Source organism: Capsicum annuum, chromosome 4, assembly GCF_002878395.1.
Source record: "Capsicum annuum cultivar UCD-10X-F1 chromosome 4, UCD10Xv1.1, whole genome shotgun sequence".
Classification (NCBI taxonomy): domain Eukaryota; kingdom Viridiplantae; phylum Streptophyta; class Magnoliopsida; order Solanales; family Solanaceae; genus Capsicum; species Capsicum annuum.
Window position 1 is genome coordinate 85,477,694 of NC_061114.1, and position 17,784 is coordinate 85,495,477.

Genomic DNA, 17,784 nt, shown 5'->3' on the forward strand with positions numbered 1-17,784 from the left:
ACATGATAAATTTTGTTTATACTGTTATAAATAGTAAATTGAAAGTAAATACATTATAATTACTTATTTATTTAATTATATCTCAAATTTGCTAGTAAGACCTTTTAAGCTTGAATCAAGTCAAATTATATTTAGTCACTTATTTATCTAAATTTATATTTCAAATGTACTAGCAAAATTCGGTAAGATCGAATCAAATCAAGTGATTAACACATCTAATTATCTTAGATTGATGGTGCTTGATTTTATAATAAAGATTGCCCAATCACTATATAGTCAAGATATAATATCTAGCTCTCAGATGTAACCTTTTTTAGTTTAGTGTTGCTATAACAAATTCTCATTTATGATAAAAAATGATTATTAGCTACAAAATTCTGTCAAAATTCATTTCGCCATGACAAATAGTTACAAAACTTGAAGCAATAACTTAACAATTGCCATAATTTTCTAGAATTTGAAATAAAAAGTACTCATATAATTACAATATTTTCCCTGAGGTAATTTATTGTACCTACAGATTTAGTATTGTTGCAGTAATTTTATCATGTTAAAGACATGTCAAGTAAAACTTATGCGAGAGCATCCTTTTACTGACAAAAAGATAAGAGTTGATTCCACTTTTCAAGTAGTTAATGATTCACCTATATAATTTTTCTCTACCATTTTTACTCTCCCTATGTCTTTTTTTTTAAAAAAAAAATTATTATGAAATTAAATCAATATTTTTGATGAGCAATTAATTCTTTCTTTTCATAATTTTTAAAAAAATAATTGAGGTATGTGAAAATTGTGGAACTACACTGGACATGTTGTAGGTGAAAACTAGAAGAACTGAAAAATTGAATAACTAGAATCAAAGATAGGTCAAATTTATCACCGATCACCTAACATTTAGTTTATCATACAAAAATATTGATTTCAATTTTTTTAACATAAAAGTCATTTAACTTTAAAAATTGATATACAAAAAATACTTTTCTATTTTGTGACATAAAAGTATCATATCTTTAAAATTTAGTACAAATTATTTTATGTATTTTTCAAAAGGTGTTTATAAAATTTACTATACAAATACATATATTAGTGCGGAAAATAGTCAAATTACATTTTCTTCAATATTACTAATATTAGATTAAAATTATTATAAAGAAATCAAACTAAGGAAAGCAAGTATAATATAGTATACCCCCAACAAGTTATGTGTTAAAAAGTAAAATATTAAAGATGTTTCTAATATTATTAATTAATTTATTTTGGACCCCTGTCATATTTTCTATATGATATATCAAAATTTTGATAAAATTTAATTCTTAATTAACTTGATCAAAGTTGAATGACTTTTAAGTGACAAAAAATTAAGAAAAAATTACCTTTATGTTACAAATTTTTAAATTTGAATGACTTTTGTGTAAAACAAATTAAAATAATAATAATAATAAAACTATAAATTTTATAATTGGATGAAGTGTGCATAATAATTTAAAAAATAACATTACAAATTTAAAATTAGATAACTAAATAAAAAATATCTTAGTGAATTATTATTTTTTATAAAATAAAGTTAGCCTTACAATTTGATAAAATAGATAAAAACGAATGAGCTAAAAATAAGGGAAACAAAAATAGTTAGTAGAGGAGAAAGAAAAAAGCTGAACTGGAATGATGCAGTGGAATTCACTTTATAAAATTAATTAAATGCTTTCTTGAATAATTAATGATAGTTATAATTATGATTCATCCAATATAAATTTTTGACTTTTAAATTTAGGAAATAATGAAACTTTAATACTCTTTGATTTTTTTTTTTGAAAATAAATTAATTTATTTTGAAAAAGAAAGGATATGAAAATCTTTTCCCAAATATGGTTAAATTTGGGCCAAAAAATTATGGCTATTTAGCTAGGATTATTTTTGTTAAGGGTGAAAATCATTTTCACCTCCCAACTTTAATTAAAAAATCAAACTTCCCCCTCAACAATGAACAATAATAATACTCCCCTTTTATCCCATGCAATGTCCATTTTGTCCTTATAATTTTAATCCTATATCTATGTAATATCTTTTTATATTATATGTAATGAATATTTTTTTAACATGGATATTTGTAGGATTTTATTTAAGTTTGTTAACTTTATAAGCAAATTAATACTTTTTATAAATTTCACAAAATTTAATGTTATTTTTTAAGATCATTATTTTAGTATTATATGTATTAAAAAGTCATTTGATGTGAGATATAATTATAATAATTCAGAGATAAAGTTCATGATTATTTATCCTGCGTTTAATTAGATGTATTAGGTAGTCTCAAAATTATTTGTCCCACCATTTATACCACAGTGATACGATAAGTTATCACACATACATGTTAGTACAACTTATTTTGTGATAACTAATTCCGAAATAACTTGTTTCCAAACAACCCACCCCTAAGTGTGTATATATACATGTGTATGTACATGCATGTGAGTATATTTTCGTGTTTTATCACCCTCTTACTAAATTCGTTTCATATTACTTAACTTTTTGTTGATATAACACAATCTTTAAGAAAAATTTACTTAGAGGTATATTTTGCTAAATTAACATTATTATTGATAATTTGAAACTTTAAATTTATCTATACTGTTACTTTATATAGTTATTTAACACTAAAGGGTAGAAAAAAATAATACAATTCTCTTGATTTCATAAATTGAACAGATAAATTAAAACATCTATTTTTAGTATGTGAAACAAGTGATAAGAAACGATATTATCTATTGTCTATATCAGTAAATAAGCTGTGATTGTCATTAATAGAGTATTACATATTTTATAATTTATATAAATAAATATAATCTTTAAAATTTGACCTTATTTTTATTCGAGAAAAACATCTTGTACTCCCGAACTATGACCAAATTTACTACGATACACTTAATTTCACGGGGGTCCTATTACCCCTTAAACTAAATTTTAGCTATTTTTGTTAATTTTTTTAGCTAACGTAATACCTTTTGTCAATCATTTTAGATGGCGTGACACCTTTGATGTGGACTCCACTTTATGTAATAAATGTGTCACATTAGCACAAAAAATGACACAAATACGTTAAATTTGAGTTCAGGAGATAGTAGAACTCCTGTGAAGTTGGAGTGTAATACGTTAAATTTGAGTTCAGGAGATAGTAGAACTCCTGTGAAGTTGGAGTGTGTCGTAACAGTTTTGATCGTAGTTCGGGGTGGTACTAGAGGCTTATCGCTTTCATTTATTGTTTGTATTTTTTTGCATTGACATATGTTTATAAAATTAGTATTACTTATTATTTTTACTTGTAAAATAAATATTATAGTTTTGGTTATTATTAATAAAACTAATTTTCTTATCATGCTAATTTACTTCATAAGATCATTATTAACTTATATATTTAATTAGTATTTTTTACTTTTTTTCCTATAAGATAATGTTTATATTTTTATGAAAATTTTGTTATATGATTTTAAAAAAATAATGAAAATATGATGATTTTAAAGAAGTTAAAAGAAAAATAAAAAAAATTAATGATAAAAGGTAAAATAAAAATTTTAAAAAGTTAATTAAGAAAAAGGGAAGTATAATTATTGTTCAAAGTTGAGAGTAATTTGAGTTTTAAAACAAAGTCGGAAACAGGAAAATGATTTAGACCCTTTTTGTTAATCATTTTCTCGGGAAAAAGTCCATGACCTGGGAAGAGCGCTGAAAATTAAGGGGAAGAACTAATCTATCAATTTAGATATAGATATGTAGAGTGAGTGCACAAAGATTTGTCCTATTTCGCCACTCTATCTCCAAGGCACCATGTACGTGTCCGATAAACCTCAAGCTATCGACTTTTACAAGGAAGAAGTAGAAGATCCAGAAAGCCACAAAATGATCGTTGACGTCGTCACTGGCAATACCCAACTTCCACCTGGCCATCAAATCGGAGATACGACTAGCAGTGGCGGGGAGGAGAATTGTGCAAACCCTTGTTCTGATCTGAAAACCCCTAAGAAACGAGCAGAGACATGGGTACAAGAAGAAACTCGAGTACTTATTGGTCTTCGCCGAGAAATCGACTCACTTTTCAATACTTCAAAGTCCAATAAGCATTTGTGGGACCAGATTTCTATGAAGATGAGAGAAAAAGGGTTTGATAGGTCACCTACTATGTGTACTGATAAGTGGAGAAATTTGTTGAAGGAATTCAAGAAAGCTAAACAAAATCAAGATAGAAATGGTTCTGCTAAGATGTCCTATTATAAAGAAATTGAGGAGATTTTGAGAGAGAGGATTAATAGTGGCGGTGGTTATAAGAGTCCTCCAGCTCCCAAGGTTGATTCTTTTATGCACTTCGCGGAAAAGGGTATGCCTCCATTTTCGATACTTTTGAAATTTTCAGTACGATTTTTGCATCCTATTTTTCCCTTTAAATGTATTGGAATGTGATTCATATGCTGTAGGTGCCTTTGTTTGATACTACTTTTACCAAAAAGGGATACTTTTTATTTTTTCACTACTGTGTTTGTTTCAAAAAGTATTTTCAAGATATAAAATGGTTATAAGTCCCAAAGCTGTTCTTCAACTTGAACTGTTTTTTCATCTGGAAATAGTGTTAGAGGTCCAAAAATGACCGCTGAAGACCAAAATGCCACTGCACCAGCTGTTCTTAAACCCAAATTACATTGGAGGTCAAAAAGGAGCATTGCAAGTCAAAATCTTTCCTTTCCTTTATTGAAGGAAAACACAACTGGGTTGGACTTCTTGCAAGAAGTCACTTCAGTGCCGCCGTAGCTGCTTAGAAACTACTACTATGATTTATTTAGAAAGTGTATTTAATTTGGTTTGACGATTTGTTGGTATGGTCCACATTTCGTTTTGGTTATATGTCGAAGATGACAAATTTTGGATCTTTCAGCCTTTGCGTCATTTTGAGGGTCGAGTTATTTTGATATCAATTGTAAAAAAGCTTGTAGTCAGAAAACTGTGCGGACCAAAAAGATGAGTAGTTGGAGTTCTCTGTGGTCGTTAGTCGCTACTGCTTTGGAAATTGGGGACATGCTTTTCTTCTCTTTTGGCGAAAGGATAATGGTTTGTTACTTAGAACCATTTTGAAGTTAGTAGTTTGACATCTGAAAATTTTCTCCAGTTCAGTGTGCATCATGCTCTAATTTTTTAATTTGCGCATACTGCAATATCATAGGTGCTGCTATTGTTCTTGATTCATCCGTATTCAGGATCTTGGATTTTTGATTTCCTACTGACGATCTTATTGTTCCCCTCAACTTCCTTATTTTTTTCTCCTGGCTGGACTTTTGTGCCGTGCATTGTTAACAGTGGTTTATCCCTATATTACCTTTAGTGGTACATGGTAAAGTAATGTCTTGGATGTTATACTACTATGCAGGTCTTGATGATACAAGTATCACATTTGGACCTGTCGAAGGTATGTTTCATGACATCATAACTGCAGCATATCCTAGAGTTTTTAGTTTTAACGGACATGCCTGCTCACTTATCATTACATTTTTTGACATATATCTGCATTGTGTTTTGGATTGTGTTCATCTTGTGCTACTGTTTTCTTCATTATAACTCAATTTGATAGAGCTATCAGTTAATTATATTTAATGTGGTTGGACCCTTGTGGTTCGGCCCTTTCCCGAACCCCTAGTGCGGGAGCTACATGCAACAGGCTACCCAAACAAAAATGGATAAGCTCTCTTTGGTTGGATACAATATTAAATGCTTTTTTTTTTGTGTGTGTGTGGTGGGGGGTGGGGGTGGGGGGAGGATTTCTATATCCAAAACCACAACCTGGATGCACTTTCCATAGTGGCTTAGCAAGATGTGAGAATAGGAGGGATTAGTTGTTCAAGGTAAAGGGTACTGTAAATTGTCAAGATCTAAGTTGCATGGATTCGAGTGCGGGTATCCGAGACGGGTGCGGTTCCTAGAGTCGGATTCTTCAAAATTTAAATTTTAAAATTAGGGGTGGGAATCTGAGTATGGATACTGGTGCGGGGATTTGTCTTAAAAAATCAATATTATAAATATAGAGTTATAAAGATATTCTAAAAATTCACGTTTAACTTTTAAGATAACTTGTAGGTACTTTTTCAATTAGGAGTACAACAACAACAAACCCAGTATATTCCCACATAGTGGGGTCTGGGGAGGGTAGAGTATTCGCAGTCCATACCACTACCTCTAACGAGGTAGAGAGGCTGTTTCCGATAGACCCCCGGCTCAAGATAAAAGGCAGTATACAAAAACATCAAAAGCATAGAACATGATAAAATAACATAGATACGACATCCACAAAAAAGTACATTGCCAAACAAAGGACGCCACAATTCCCCTACCTACTGACTACAACTCAACCACACCCTTAGCCTTCTATCCTAATATTTTTCCTCCATATCTTCCTATCCAGGGTCATGTCCTCAGTCAACTGTAACTGCTCCATGTCACGTCTAATCACTTCTCTTCAGTATTTCTTCGGTCTACCCCTACCCCGCTTGAAACCTTCCAAGACTAACCTCTCACACCTACGAACTGGGGCATCCGTGCCCCTCCTCATCACATGACCAAACCATCTGAACATCACTTCCCGCATTTTATCCTCTGCTGAAACCACTCCTACCTTCTCCCGAATAATTTCATTCCTAACCTTGTCCGCCCTTGTGAATCCGCGCATCCAACGCAACATTCTCATTTCCGCCACCTTCAACTTTTCGATATGAGAATTCTTAATCGGCCAACACTCCGCTCCATACAACATAGCAGGTCGGACTGCTAATCTATAGAATTTGCCTTTAAGCTTGGGGGGCACCTTCTTATCGCATAAAATTCCCGAAGCGAGCCTCCATTTCATCTAACCTGCCCCAATACGGTGAGAGACATCTTCATCTGTCTCTCCATTCCCTTGAATCATAGACCTAAAATACTTAAAACTATCCTTCTTGCAAACCGCCTGAGAATCCAACTTTACTACCACCTCCTCCTGATGTCTCGAGTCATTAAACTTGCACTCCAAGTACTCCGTCTTGGTCCTACTCAACCGGAAACCTTTAGACTCCAGGGTTTCTCTCCAAATCTCTAGCTTATCATTAACCCCTTGTCGCGATTCATCAATCAAAACTATATCATTCGCGAAAAGCATACACCAAGGCACCTCGCCTTGTATATTCCGTGTCAGCACATCCATCACCAAAGCGAATAAAAACGGACTAAGAGTTGATCCCTGGTGCAACCCTGGCAAGACTGGGAAATGCTCAGAATCTCCTCCCACTGTCCTTACCTTAGTCTTCGCCCCCTCATACATGTCCTTAATCGCTCTGATGTACGCCACCGGAACCCTCCTTGCCTCCAGGCATCTCCAAAGAACCTCCCTAGGGACCTTGTCATACGCCTTTTCCAGGTCTATAAACACCATGTGAAGATCCCTCTTCCCCTCTCTATATTGCTCTACCAGTCTCTGCAAAAGGTGAATTGCCTCAGTCGTGGAGCGACCAGGCATAAAACCAAATTGGTTCTCCGAAATCGACACAATCTTCCTCAACCTTCGCTCCACCACCTTCTCCAAAATCTTCATCGTGTGACTCAACAACTTAATACCCCGGTAGTTGTTGCAACTCTGAATGTCACCCTTGTTCTTATATCGAGGAATCATCGTGGTCCATCTCCACGCCTCGGGCATCTTTGCTGACTTGAAAATATTGTTAAACAAGTTGGTCAGCCACCTCAACCCTGACCCGCCAGAGAACTTCCAAAAATCCACCAGAATCTTGTCGAGCCCCGTCGCCTTGCCCCTTCGCATCTTGCGAATAGCCTCACTGACCTCCTCTACCCTAAATCGTTGACAAAAGCCAAAATTGCGACACTCCCCGAAATACTCGAACTCTCCTAACACAACTCCTCTGCCCCCCTCATCATTCAAGAGCCTATGAAAATACGAGTGTCATCTTTTCTTAATGAGGGCGTCTTCAACCAAAACTCTGCCATCCTTCCCCTTAATGCACTTCACCTGATACAGATCATGACCCTTCCGCTCCCTAACCTTGGCAAGCCTAAACAACCTCTTCTCCCCGCCTTTCTCCTTTAACCCTTTATACAAACTCTCAAAAGCTGCTGTCTTAGCAGCCGTAACAAAAAACTTAGCCTCCTTTTTTAGCTACCTTGTACTCCTCCCTGCTCACCCGCTTCTTTTCTTCATCCTTACTCTCCACCAACTTAGCGTAAACCGCCTTCTTCGTCTCCACCTTTTTTGTAACATCTTCATTCCACCACCAATCCCCCCGATACCGGCCAAACCAGCCCCTCAAAACACCCAACACCTCTCTAGCCGACTCCCTGATGCAACCAGCGGCCCTATCCTACATACTATCCACGTCCTCTTTGCTCTCCCACACCCCCATCCCCTCCAACTTAGCCCCTATCTCCAAAGCACTAACCGGAGTCAGACTACCCCACCTAACACTAGGTCTATCCTTCCTACCCCGACGTAGCTTACCTTTCTTGATAACTAATTCATCACCAGGAGTTTATGCTGAGTCTCAAGATTCTCACTCGGAATTACCTTACAATCCTTACACAAAGCTCTATCCCCCTTTCTAAGCAACAAAAAGTCAATCTGAGTCTTGGCTATCCTACTACCGAAAGTAACTAAGTGCTCTTCCTTCTTCGGAAAGCTAGAATTCACTACCACCAACCCAAACGCCCTCGCAAAATCCAAAAACACAGCTCCCTCATCCAATTAGAGTAGTATTTAGTATATACTTGTACTTTTGGGAAACCAGCAGGCACATATGTTTTTACTATATTAATTTAAAAATTCTTTCTATATTTTTTAAAAATATAATTATTAAAAACCGCTGAGCAGATATGTCGAGTCATTCTTCCCAGTTCCCAACCATGTCTTTCTCTTTCTTCCCAATGATTCAAATTCCGACGACAACAATTACAATCGCTGGATTTCTCTGTTCCGACGATGACAACAGTCGTCGGATTTCTCACTTCCGATAATGACAACAGTCTCCTAGTTTTCTCCCTTCCGACGATGATAACAGTCGCCGATTTTCTCCCTTTCGTCGATGATAACAATTACAGTCGCCAGTCTTTCTCCCTTCCGTTGATGACAACCAACTTTGTTCTTGATGTTGGTTCAACATTTTCGGATTCGTTTGACCTAATTGGAAACGCACCCCGCGCCTGCTAGAGTCGTGTCGGGATGGGTTTGGCGGCAAAACCAATGAGTCCGCGCAACATAGGTCAAGATATAACACCTGGGCCCAACTCAACCCAAAAGCTAGCTTATGAGGGAAGGAGTGCCCAAGACCATATTCGTAGATTGCCACTCCATTTCCTAACCAATACGAGGCATTCACCCACTCTAACACAATTTTCTCAGATGTGAGCACATCATTGCATTATGCACTGATGTGATGCGAAGGGGACTCGCTGTGAATAATGGAGGCGAGGCCATCTGCAGAAAGTGAGCGCATAACCCTTTAATGTGTGATGTGATGTGATGCGTGCCGATGTGCTCGCATCGTGTTGATTTTATTTCTAGGGCCATTTTTAAATTAAGAAAAGAGGGGCCAATTTTAAAGGGTAAAAACGAGTCGCGACTTCACTAATGACTTCACTTGTGCAATTCTTTAGGGTTAGCTATCACGACTTCTTCTCCACTATTGCTGCATTTTCTTCTTTTCTTCTCCACGATTGCTTTGACTTCTTCTCTTCTTCTCCACTGTTGCTGCGACTTCTTATCTTTTTTTCCACTGTTGTTGTGATTTCTTCTCTTCTTCTCCACTGTTGTTGCTACTTCACTGCTATTTTAAGGGAATTTTTCTTCCTTCTTCCTTCTATGTTTTGTTGCGACTTCACTGTTTCTTACCTTTTTTTCCACTTTTGCGCGTCTTCCTTCTTCTTAACTTCTGCTCTATTTTTTCCCTTACTGCTATTGTGTTTTCCCCCCCTCAGTTTTCTTTTTCTTTTTCTTTGTTTTCCTTTGTTTTCTGCCGCTCTATTTTTCTCTTTTTGTTGCAATTTTGTTTGATTTGTTTCTTATGCTTTCTTTACAAGGATTTTAAATGTCTGATCCAGCTTGAAAATATGATAAAAAGGCTAGTGAGACCGATAGGAACAAAGTTACATGTATATTTTGTGGTTTGACGTTTAATGGCGGAATTTTTCGCCATAAAGAACATCTTGTTGGTAATTTTAGTGATGTGCAGCAATAAAATAGTGTCTAAATGCTTTGATAAAAGAAATAAAAGTATGTTGAGGGGAAAAAGGACCTAAAACGTCAAATGTTATCTCAACACGAGTTACTATCTTGATGATGATGAAATGGAAGAAAGAGAAGCTGCTGATTTGTCACTTGCTTCAAAATCACAAAAACAATCACAAAATGCATTAGTCTCTTCAATTTATGGATCAATCGATACGAAAGGAATGATATAATGATGCAGGGAAAAGTGGTAAGAATTTGCAGACCGTGTCCAAGGGAATATTGAGGGATCGTGCAGTTGCGGCCTTTTCGTGGTGGTTGTATGATGTAGGGTTGCCCTTCAATTGTGTTAATTACGACACTTTTAGAGACTTCATTGAGGCTGTAGGCCAATGTGGCCTGGGGATGAAGCCACCCACTTTTCATGAGGTTAGTGTCACTTATCTAAATAAAGAAGTGAAAGAGACGAAAAATTGTGAGGATCATCGGGTAGAATAGAACAAGTTCAGATATTTCACTATGATGGATAAGTGGACAATAAGAACAAAAAATAAATGATTAGTGTTGGTGAATTCTTCAAAAGGAAGCTTATTTCTTGAGTCCATTGATGCGAGTGACTCGTCTACTGAATCCATCAAAATATTCTCTTTGTTTAAGAGCACCATAGAGAAGATTGGACCACAAATATTGTTCAAGTGGTTAGTGATAATGCAGTTGAAAATGTTAAGGTAGGTGCTATGATGATGGGAGTGTTCCTGCACATAGATTGGACTCCATGTGCAGCCCATTGTGTAAATTTCATATTTGAGGATATTTTGAAGGAAAGACCCTTTCAAGGTGTTTTCACTAAGACAGTTAAGGTGCATTTTGACATTGTTCAAAGGCCTTTTGTTGTTGAATATGAATGAGAAGATTCACTAATCAAAGAAACTTGGTGAAAACCTGGCAAGACTAGATTTGCTACTGCTTTCTTGACCTTGCAGTGGATGTTGAAACAAAATAAAAATTTGAGAACCATGTTTATTTCAAAAGAATGGAATAACTATAAATTTGCTAAAGAAGCTGCATGGATAATGCTTTCTTTCCACTTTTGGAACAATGTTGTTTATGCTCTTAAAGTATGTGGTCCTTTGGTTACAGTTCTTTGTTTGGTAGATGGTGAGGCAAAACCATCAATGGGTTACATTTATGAAGCGATGAGTAAGACTAAGGAGGCTATTAAAAATTTTCTTACGGAGGAGCATAATTATGCAAAGGTCTTTGAGATCATCGATAAAACGTGGATTGATTAACTCCATAAACCGTTGCATGCAATTGGTAGTATCTTGAACCCATCACTCTATTATAAAGAGTTTGATGGCTTGATTCTATAAGTTCATTGCAAAGATGGTAGTTGATGAATAAATACCAGATAAAATAACCGATCATATTAGTACTTACCAAAGTGCGGAGGGACTTTTTAGAATACCAACTCCATAAGACAAAGAAACAAGAAGTCACCAGGTGAATGATTCTTTCTATGTTTCCGTTAAATTATCACTTTCCGTTATTTCTTTATAGTTGCTAATTTTGATTAATTACTTACTTTAATAGTTGAATAAGGGAGGCTTTATGGTTTAGAAACTCCAGAGTTACAAAAGTTTGCCATTAGAATTTTGGGTCTAACTTGTAGCTCATCTGGGTGTGAAAGAAACTGGAGCGTGTTCGAACACGTAAGAGTTAAAGAAAAGCTTTAGTATATTGAGATAAGTTTATTATATCTCAAATGTCGTGACTTTGTCTTGACTTGATACTTGTCAATATTTATTTGCAGATCCATACCAAGAAAAAGGAATAAACTAACTCTAAAACACCTCAGTGACTTGATGTTCATAAAATGCAACAGAACATTGAGGCTTCGTTACAACTCTCACAATGGATTTGATCTAGTTTGCTTAGACAATATTGATGATGCCAATGAATGACTAATTGGAATTTAGAATGCTGAAGATGAATCAATTTTTGATGGAGATACTGATTTCTCTTGGGGTGTTGTTGCCGAGGCAAGTGGAATTGATAAGCGCCGTTATGGTTTAAAGGGGAGTACTTCAAAGCTCACATAACACGGGAAAGGAAGTTGCTGCTTCAAGAGGAGATGAGCAAGATGAGGAAGTTGAAGATGATGAGCATTATGATGATAATGAAGAATATAAGAGTTGGACAATCTTGATGAACTAGAAGAGCTTTAGATTGAAACATTATTAATTTAGATTTGTTTTTCTTCTTTTTTTCTGGTTTGTTTTGCTATTTTGTTGAACTACGTTATTTGTGTCGCAACAGGTGTTTCAGTGATCAAACCTGTGATTTTGGTGTTTCATTTAAACTTTTGATTATAAATATAGTCTTTATTGTTGATTATATAGTTGATGTGGTCTTTCAGTTGTGATTAGTTTAGATGCTCTACTAGATCTTTTTTTTTTAAATTGCGTTTCACTTCAATGATTCGGTCGCATTGTTTCACGCATCACGTAATGCATGATGCAGAGCCTTGTCGCTGTTTTCCGCATTACGCTTCCTTGAGCATTGCTCTAACACCCCCACCCCCACATTCACGCCCAGGGCCCAACTGAAGCATGGACCAGGAGCTCAAATGGGGATGAATCTGGCTCTAATATCATGTAAAGAATGGATCTTGGCATCCAGTATTTCACAATCTGAAAGAATTTGGCTTGAAAGAAATTTTGAAGAGGAAGAGGTCAGGACAACATCTTTTCATGTGCACCGGACAAAAGCCCAGGCCCGGATGGTTTCACAATTGCTTTCTAGTGAAGTGCTTGGGTCTTTATCAAAGAAGACATTATGGCTGCTTTCAATTACTTCCGTTAGATGTGTCACATGGTCAAATCCAACAACACAACATTCATAAGACTGATCCCTAAGAAGAAAACGGCTCAAAACCTTAGAGACTTCAGATCTATAAGTCTCATTGGGAGTGGCTACAAAATTTTGGCCAATACGTTAGCTGAGAGGTTGAAGTCAGGTGAACAAAATGCTTTCTTGAAGAACAGACAGATAACAGATGCTTCTTTGATTGCCAAGGAGATGCTTGACGGTAGACTTTAAAGTGGAATACCAGGGATTACGTGCCAATTGGATGTGGAGGAAGCCTCTGACAAAGTTAATTTGTCCTTCTAAACAAATGGGGTTTGGATATAGGTCGATGAGATGGATAAAGTTCAGTCTAACTACTGTCAAATATTCTGTCCTGGTGAATAGGGCTCCTGTGGGCTTCTTCTCACCTCAAAAAGGAATAAGACAAGGAGATCCTCTTTCTCCTTTCTGATTCATCTTAGCTATGGAATGTTTGAGCAACATGTTGGACATAGCTAAATCAAGCCACTAGATTGAAGGGTTCAAAGTGGAATGTAGTCATCTCATTCCATTACAATCTCACGTTTGCTCTATGCAGTTGTCACCCTAAAATTATGCGGAGCTGAGAAATTACACGTGCAGTTCCTAAATTTGACCCTAATGCTCTTTGAAATCATCTCTGGGCTTCACACCAAGATGAGAAAAAGCAAGATCTACCTGTGAATGAAGTGCAAAATTTGGCAGAACTGGCAGAGGTCATGGCATGTGACACAGGTTCTTTTCCGTCCATGTATCTTGGCCTTCCATTGGAGGAAAAAACTCAAAGCTACTGAAGTATGGAATGGGGTGACAGAGAAGGTGGAAAAAAATTTGGCAAATTGGAACATACAATATCTTTCCATGGAAGGAAGGCTACCACTAATCAATAGTGTCCTGGATATTATCCCAACGTATATGATGTCCCTAATTCCAGTGCCTTGTGAGGTGCAAAGTAAGCTGGATAAACTAAGAAGGAACTTTCTTTGGCAACAATGAAGGTCACAAGTTTCACCTTGTCAATAGGATAAGGTTATCTTGCCAATGGATCAAGGTGGGCTGGGAATAAGAGATCTAAGCAAACACAACAAGAGTCTACTGATGAAATGGTGGTGGAGGTATGGCTAGGTGACAACCAAGTCTATGGAAAGAAAGTGGTTAATGCAAAATGGGAATCTTGACAACTGGTATGGAAAGAAGTGGTTAATGCAAAATGGGAATCTTGACAACTGGTGCACCAAGAAGAATAGAGCCCCTCATGGTGTTGGTCCTGTGAAGCCCATCAATTATCTGAAGGATGATTTCTTTCAAGAAGTGTCCTTTAGGATTGGGAATGGCACCTCAGTTAAGTTTTGGAAAGATAAATGGTTGTCTAATACTCCTCTAAAAGACTCCCATCCCAGACTCTTCCTAATAGCAGTGGAACCAGACTCCACAATTGCAAGCAACAGGGATGAAAACATCTGGATATTTGCTTTAGAAGAAACTTCTGGGATTGGGAACTGGAAGAACTGATTGATCTGTATAAATCTTTAGAAGGTTTTCTAGTGAATTCTTTAACATCAGACAGCCTGAAATGGGGAGATTCAAGCGAAGGCGTGTTTTCAGTGAAGGCAGGTTATAATAGTATGAATGCTGTCAATATTTTGACAGATCCTTGGCCTTGGAAATTGATATTGAAGACAAAACTACCCATCAAAGTCTTAAGTGTTTTACTTGGACAGCCCTCAAAGATGCCTTACTAACTCAGGATAATCTAAATAAGAAGAAGATGCGGTTGGTGAACAGATGTTATATGTGCCAAAAAAACTTAGAGTCAGTTAATTACCTTTTTTTGCATTGCCCTGTTGCCAGAGACTTATGGTACATGTTTACAGCAATATTTGGAATTAGTTGGACAACCACGAACAGCTTAAAAGGAGCAGGTCAAAGTTGGACCTTATGGAAGGTAAATAGCGCCATCAAGAAGATCTTGCAAATGATCCCAGATGTATTTTTTGGTGTCTATGGACAGGGAGGAGCAACAGATGCTTTGATGGGACCTTAACGTGCTCTAATATCTAAGTGCTTAGTTAACCTTTTTATTTAGAGCAAATTATCCCCTGTTAATGATGCTGTCTCCCTTTTAGATTTTATTAGCTCCCTTTCAATGGCTTAGTAACCTTGAGTTTCTGCTCATGGTTTTAAACTCCCAGCTTCTATTAGTTTCTTTTGTTGTGTAAGGAGTTTTAACCTTTCTTTGTAAAGCTTTATGCATCTTCTTGACGCTTTTCAATACAACAACTAACTTCATTTAAAAAAAAAAAGTATCTTCGACGTAACTCAATCCCAAAAGTTAGCTCATAAGGGGAGAATTGCCCAAGTCCATACAAGCAGAATGCCACTCCATTCCCCCAATCAATGTGGGACATTCACTCACTCTTAACACAAATTTTAGAAAAAATGGAGATAGAGGAAATATAAATTGTTTCCTGGATAATGGTATAAAGTCTGTAAAGGTTAAATAAACTGGACTTGTCCATATTACACGACAAAAGACTAGCAAGTCCAGAAAATCCAAAAGTCAGTAGCAAAAGATTCACTATTCCAAAACAACAAAGTCTGGATATGTTTAAATTTTGTAACAGCTGCATATTCCTTCTTCCAATCCATCTTTTGATCGTTTCTAGCCACAGTCTATTATGCTATGCATAAGGTGACTATCCTCCATAGCTTCTTTTGTCTCCTGTCAATTCTCCGTGTTTGCCAAATATGGAGTAGCTATCTGAAGTTCAATGGCATTACCCAGTGAACTCCAAAAATGCATAAAATATAGATCAAATCTGCCATGAAAGCTACAGAGAAGTAGCTAGTGATCCACTATTTCCCTAGGATTCTCACATAAAAAGCACTTGCTACAATGAATAAATCCTTCCGTCCGCAACCTATCCTGAGATAAACACACCCTGTGGTAAACACACCCTGAGTTACACAAACTGGACTTGTCCAAATTACACGGACAAAAAACTCTAGCTATTCCAGAAAATCCAAAAATCAGTAGCAAAAGACTCACTATTCCAACAACAACAACGACATACCCGGTATATTCCCACCAAGTGGGGATCTAGGGAGGGTAAGTGTATGCAGTCCATACCACTACCTCAGATGTGAGATAGAGAGGCTGTTTCCGATAGACCCCTCGACTCAAAATAAAACAATCTAGACAAGGAATAATAAAAGGACAAGATAGAATAGAAATCAACATATCCGTTAATACCATATACAAGATACACCAAGTACACAACACAAGATATCAAATCCTAAACTCATATTAACCTTCTACCCTAATCCGCCTCCTCCACAACTTCCTATCTAGGGTCTGGAGCTGCTCCATGTCATGTCTAATCTCCTCCCTCCAATATTTCTTTGGTCTACCTCTACCTCGCTTGAAACCATCCCTAGCCAACCTCTCACACCTACGCACTGGGACATCCGTAAAAGACTCACTATTCCAAAACAACAAATTCTGCATACATTTAAATTTTATAACAACTGCATATTCCTTCGTCCCATCAAAGCATCTTTTGATCTTTTCTATCCATATAATCCATGCTATGCATAAGGTGACTGTCCTCCAAAGCTTCTTTTGTCTCCTGTCGATTCTCTGTCTTTGCTAAATATAGAGTAGCTATCTGAATTTTGATAGCATTGCCTTGTGAACTCCAAAAATGCATAAAAAAATATAGATCAAATCTGCCAGGAAAAGCAGGAAAAGCTACAGTAAAGTAGCTAGTAATCCACTTACTTCCCTAGCATTCTCACATAAAAAGTACTTGGTACAAATAATAAATCCTTTCTTCTGCAGCCTATCCAGAGATAACACGTCACACGCCCTGGGGGCAGGCCGACTTTAGTCTTCCATATCATTATCCATGGCCAATCTTTTTCATATTCCACTAAAATTTCTAGCATCATATCATGTCTTATAGTGAATTTGGAGTGGTAGAATGAAAGATCTACCATAGCCACCGTGAAAAATAGAGCATGGGAGAAAAAGTTTTATGGGAATGCGTGACATCAATGTTTCATGCTTCTGTCTATTTACATACAGACTCTACAAAGAGGATATTTACACTTGCCCGATGTGGAACAGGTTACAGTATTATGATAGTCTATCTAATATCTAACAACAACAAACTCCTAGCGTTCCTCAAAGAGGACCTTTTTACATCTTCCACCTAGCTCCAACGCCGGTCAATCTAAGGCCTCTGTGAAGGACATAAACTCTTTCCTTCTAGATTCTAGATAAAAGTAGGAGTTTCTCTCTCTAAAATCTATGATTTCGAATAGTTAACTAACAAATTCTTTTGGAGGAAAGGAGTGTACACTTCTATTTGTTTTACGAGATAACCAAAAAGAGTAAATAAAAGACCTTATCAACAGTTCATAATCGCTTGTTAGAAGCAATAACAAGTTACAAACAAGGGTTGGAGGATTAGTTGATATTTGATAAGTAAAAATGTCAAAGGTTAGTCATAGGAATCATTTATCGCTTTCACTAGATTAGACATAGCCTAATCAAACTGAGCTTTTATAAGCTTCAATTCCTTCTATGCGGTCGCGGGTCCAGTTTTTGCATTCACGAAGCTCTGCCAATATGTCTGCGGTCATGGGTCCTA

General features: G+C 36.3%; 1 protein-coding gene across 2 annotated transcripts in view; it reads left to right on the forward strand.

Annotated features, from left to right (window-relative positions):
- The first annotated feature begins 3,628 nt into the window (after window positions 1-3,628).
- LOC107867868 (trihelix transcription factor GT-1) overlaps window positions 3,629-17,784 on the forward strand; it is a 31,907-nt gene continuing 17,751 nt past the window's right edge. The window contains exons 1-2 of one of the 2 annotated variants that reach the window (XM_016714327.2): window positions 3,629-4,369; window positions 5,411-5,449. In XM_016714327.2, coding sequence (XP_016569813.1) covers window positions 3,823-4,369; window positions 5,411-5,449 — 586 coding nt within the window. In that variant the 5' untranslated portion in view covers window positions 3,629-3,822. The remainder of the gene's footprint in view (window positions 4,370-5,410; window positions 5,450-17,784) is intronic. The other variant, XM_016714329.2, reaches the window with a different exon arrangement.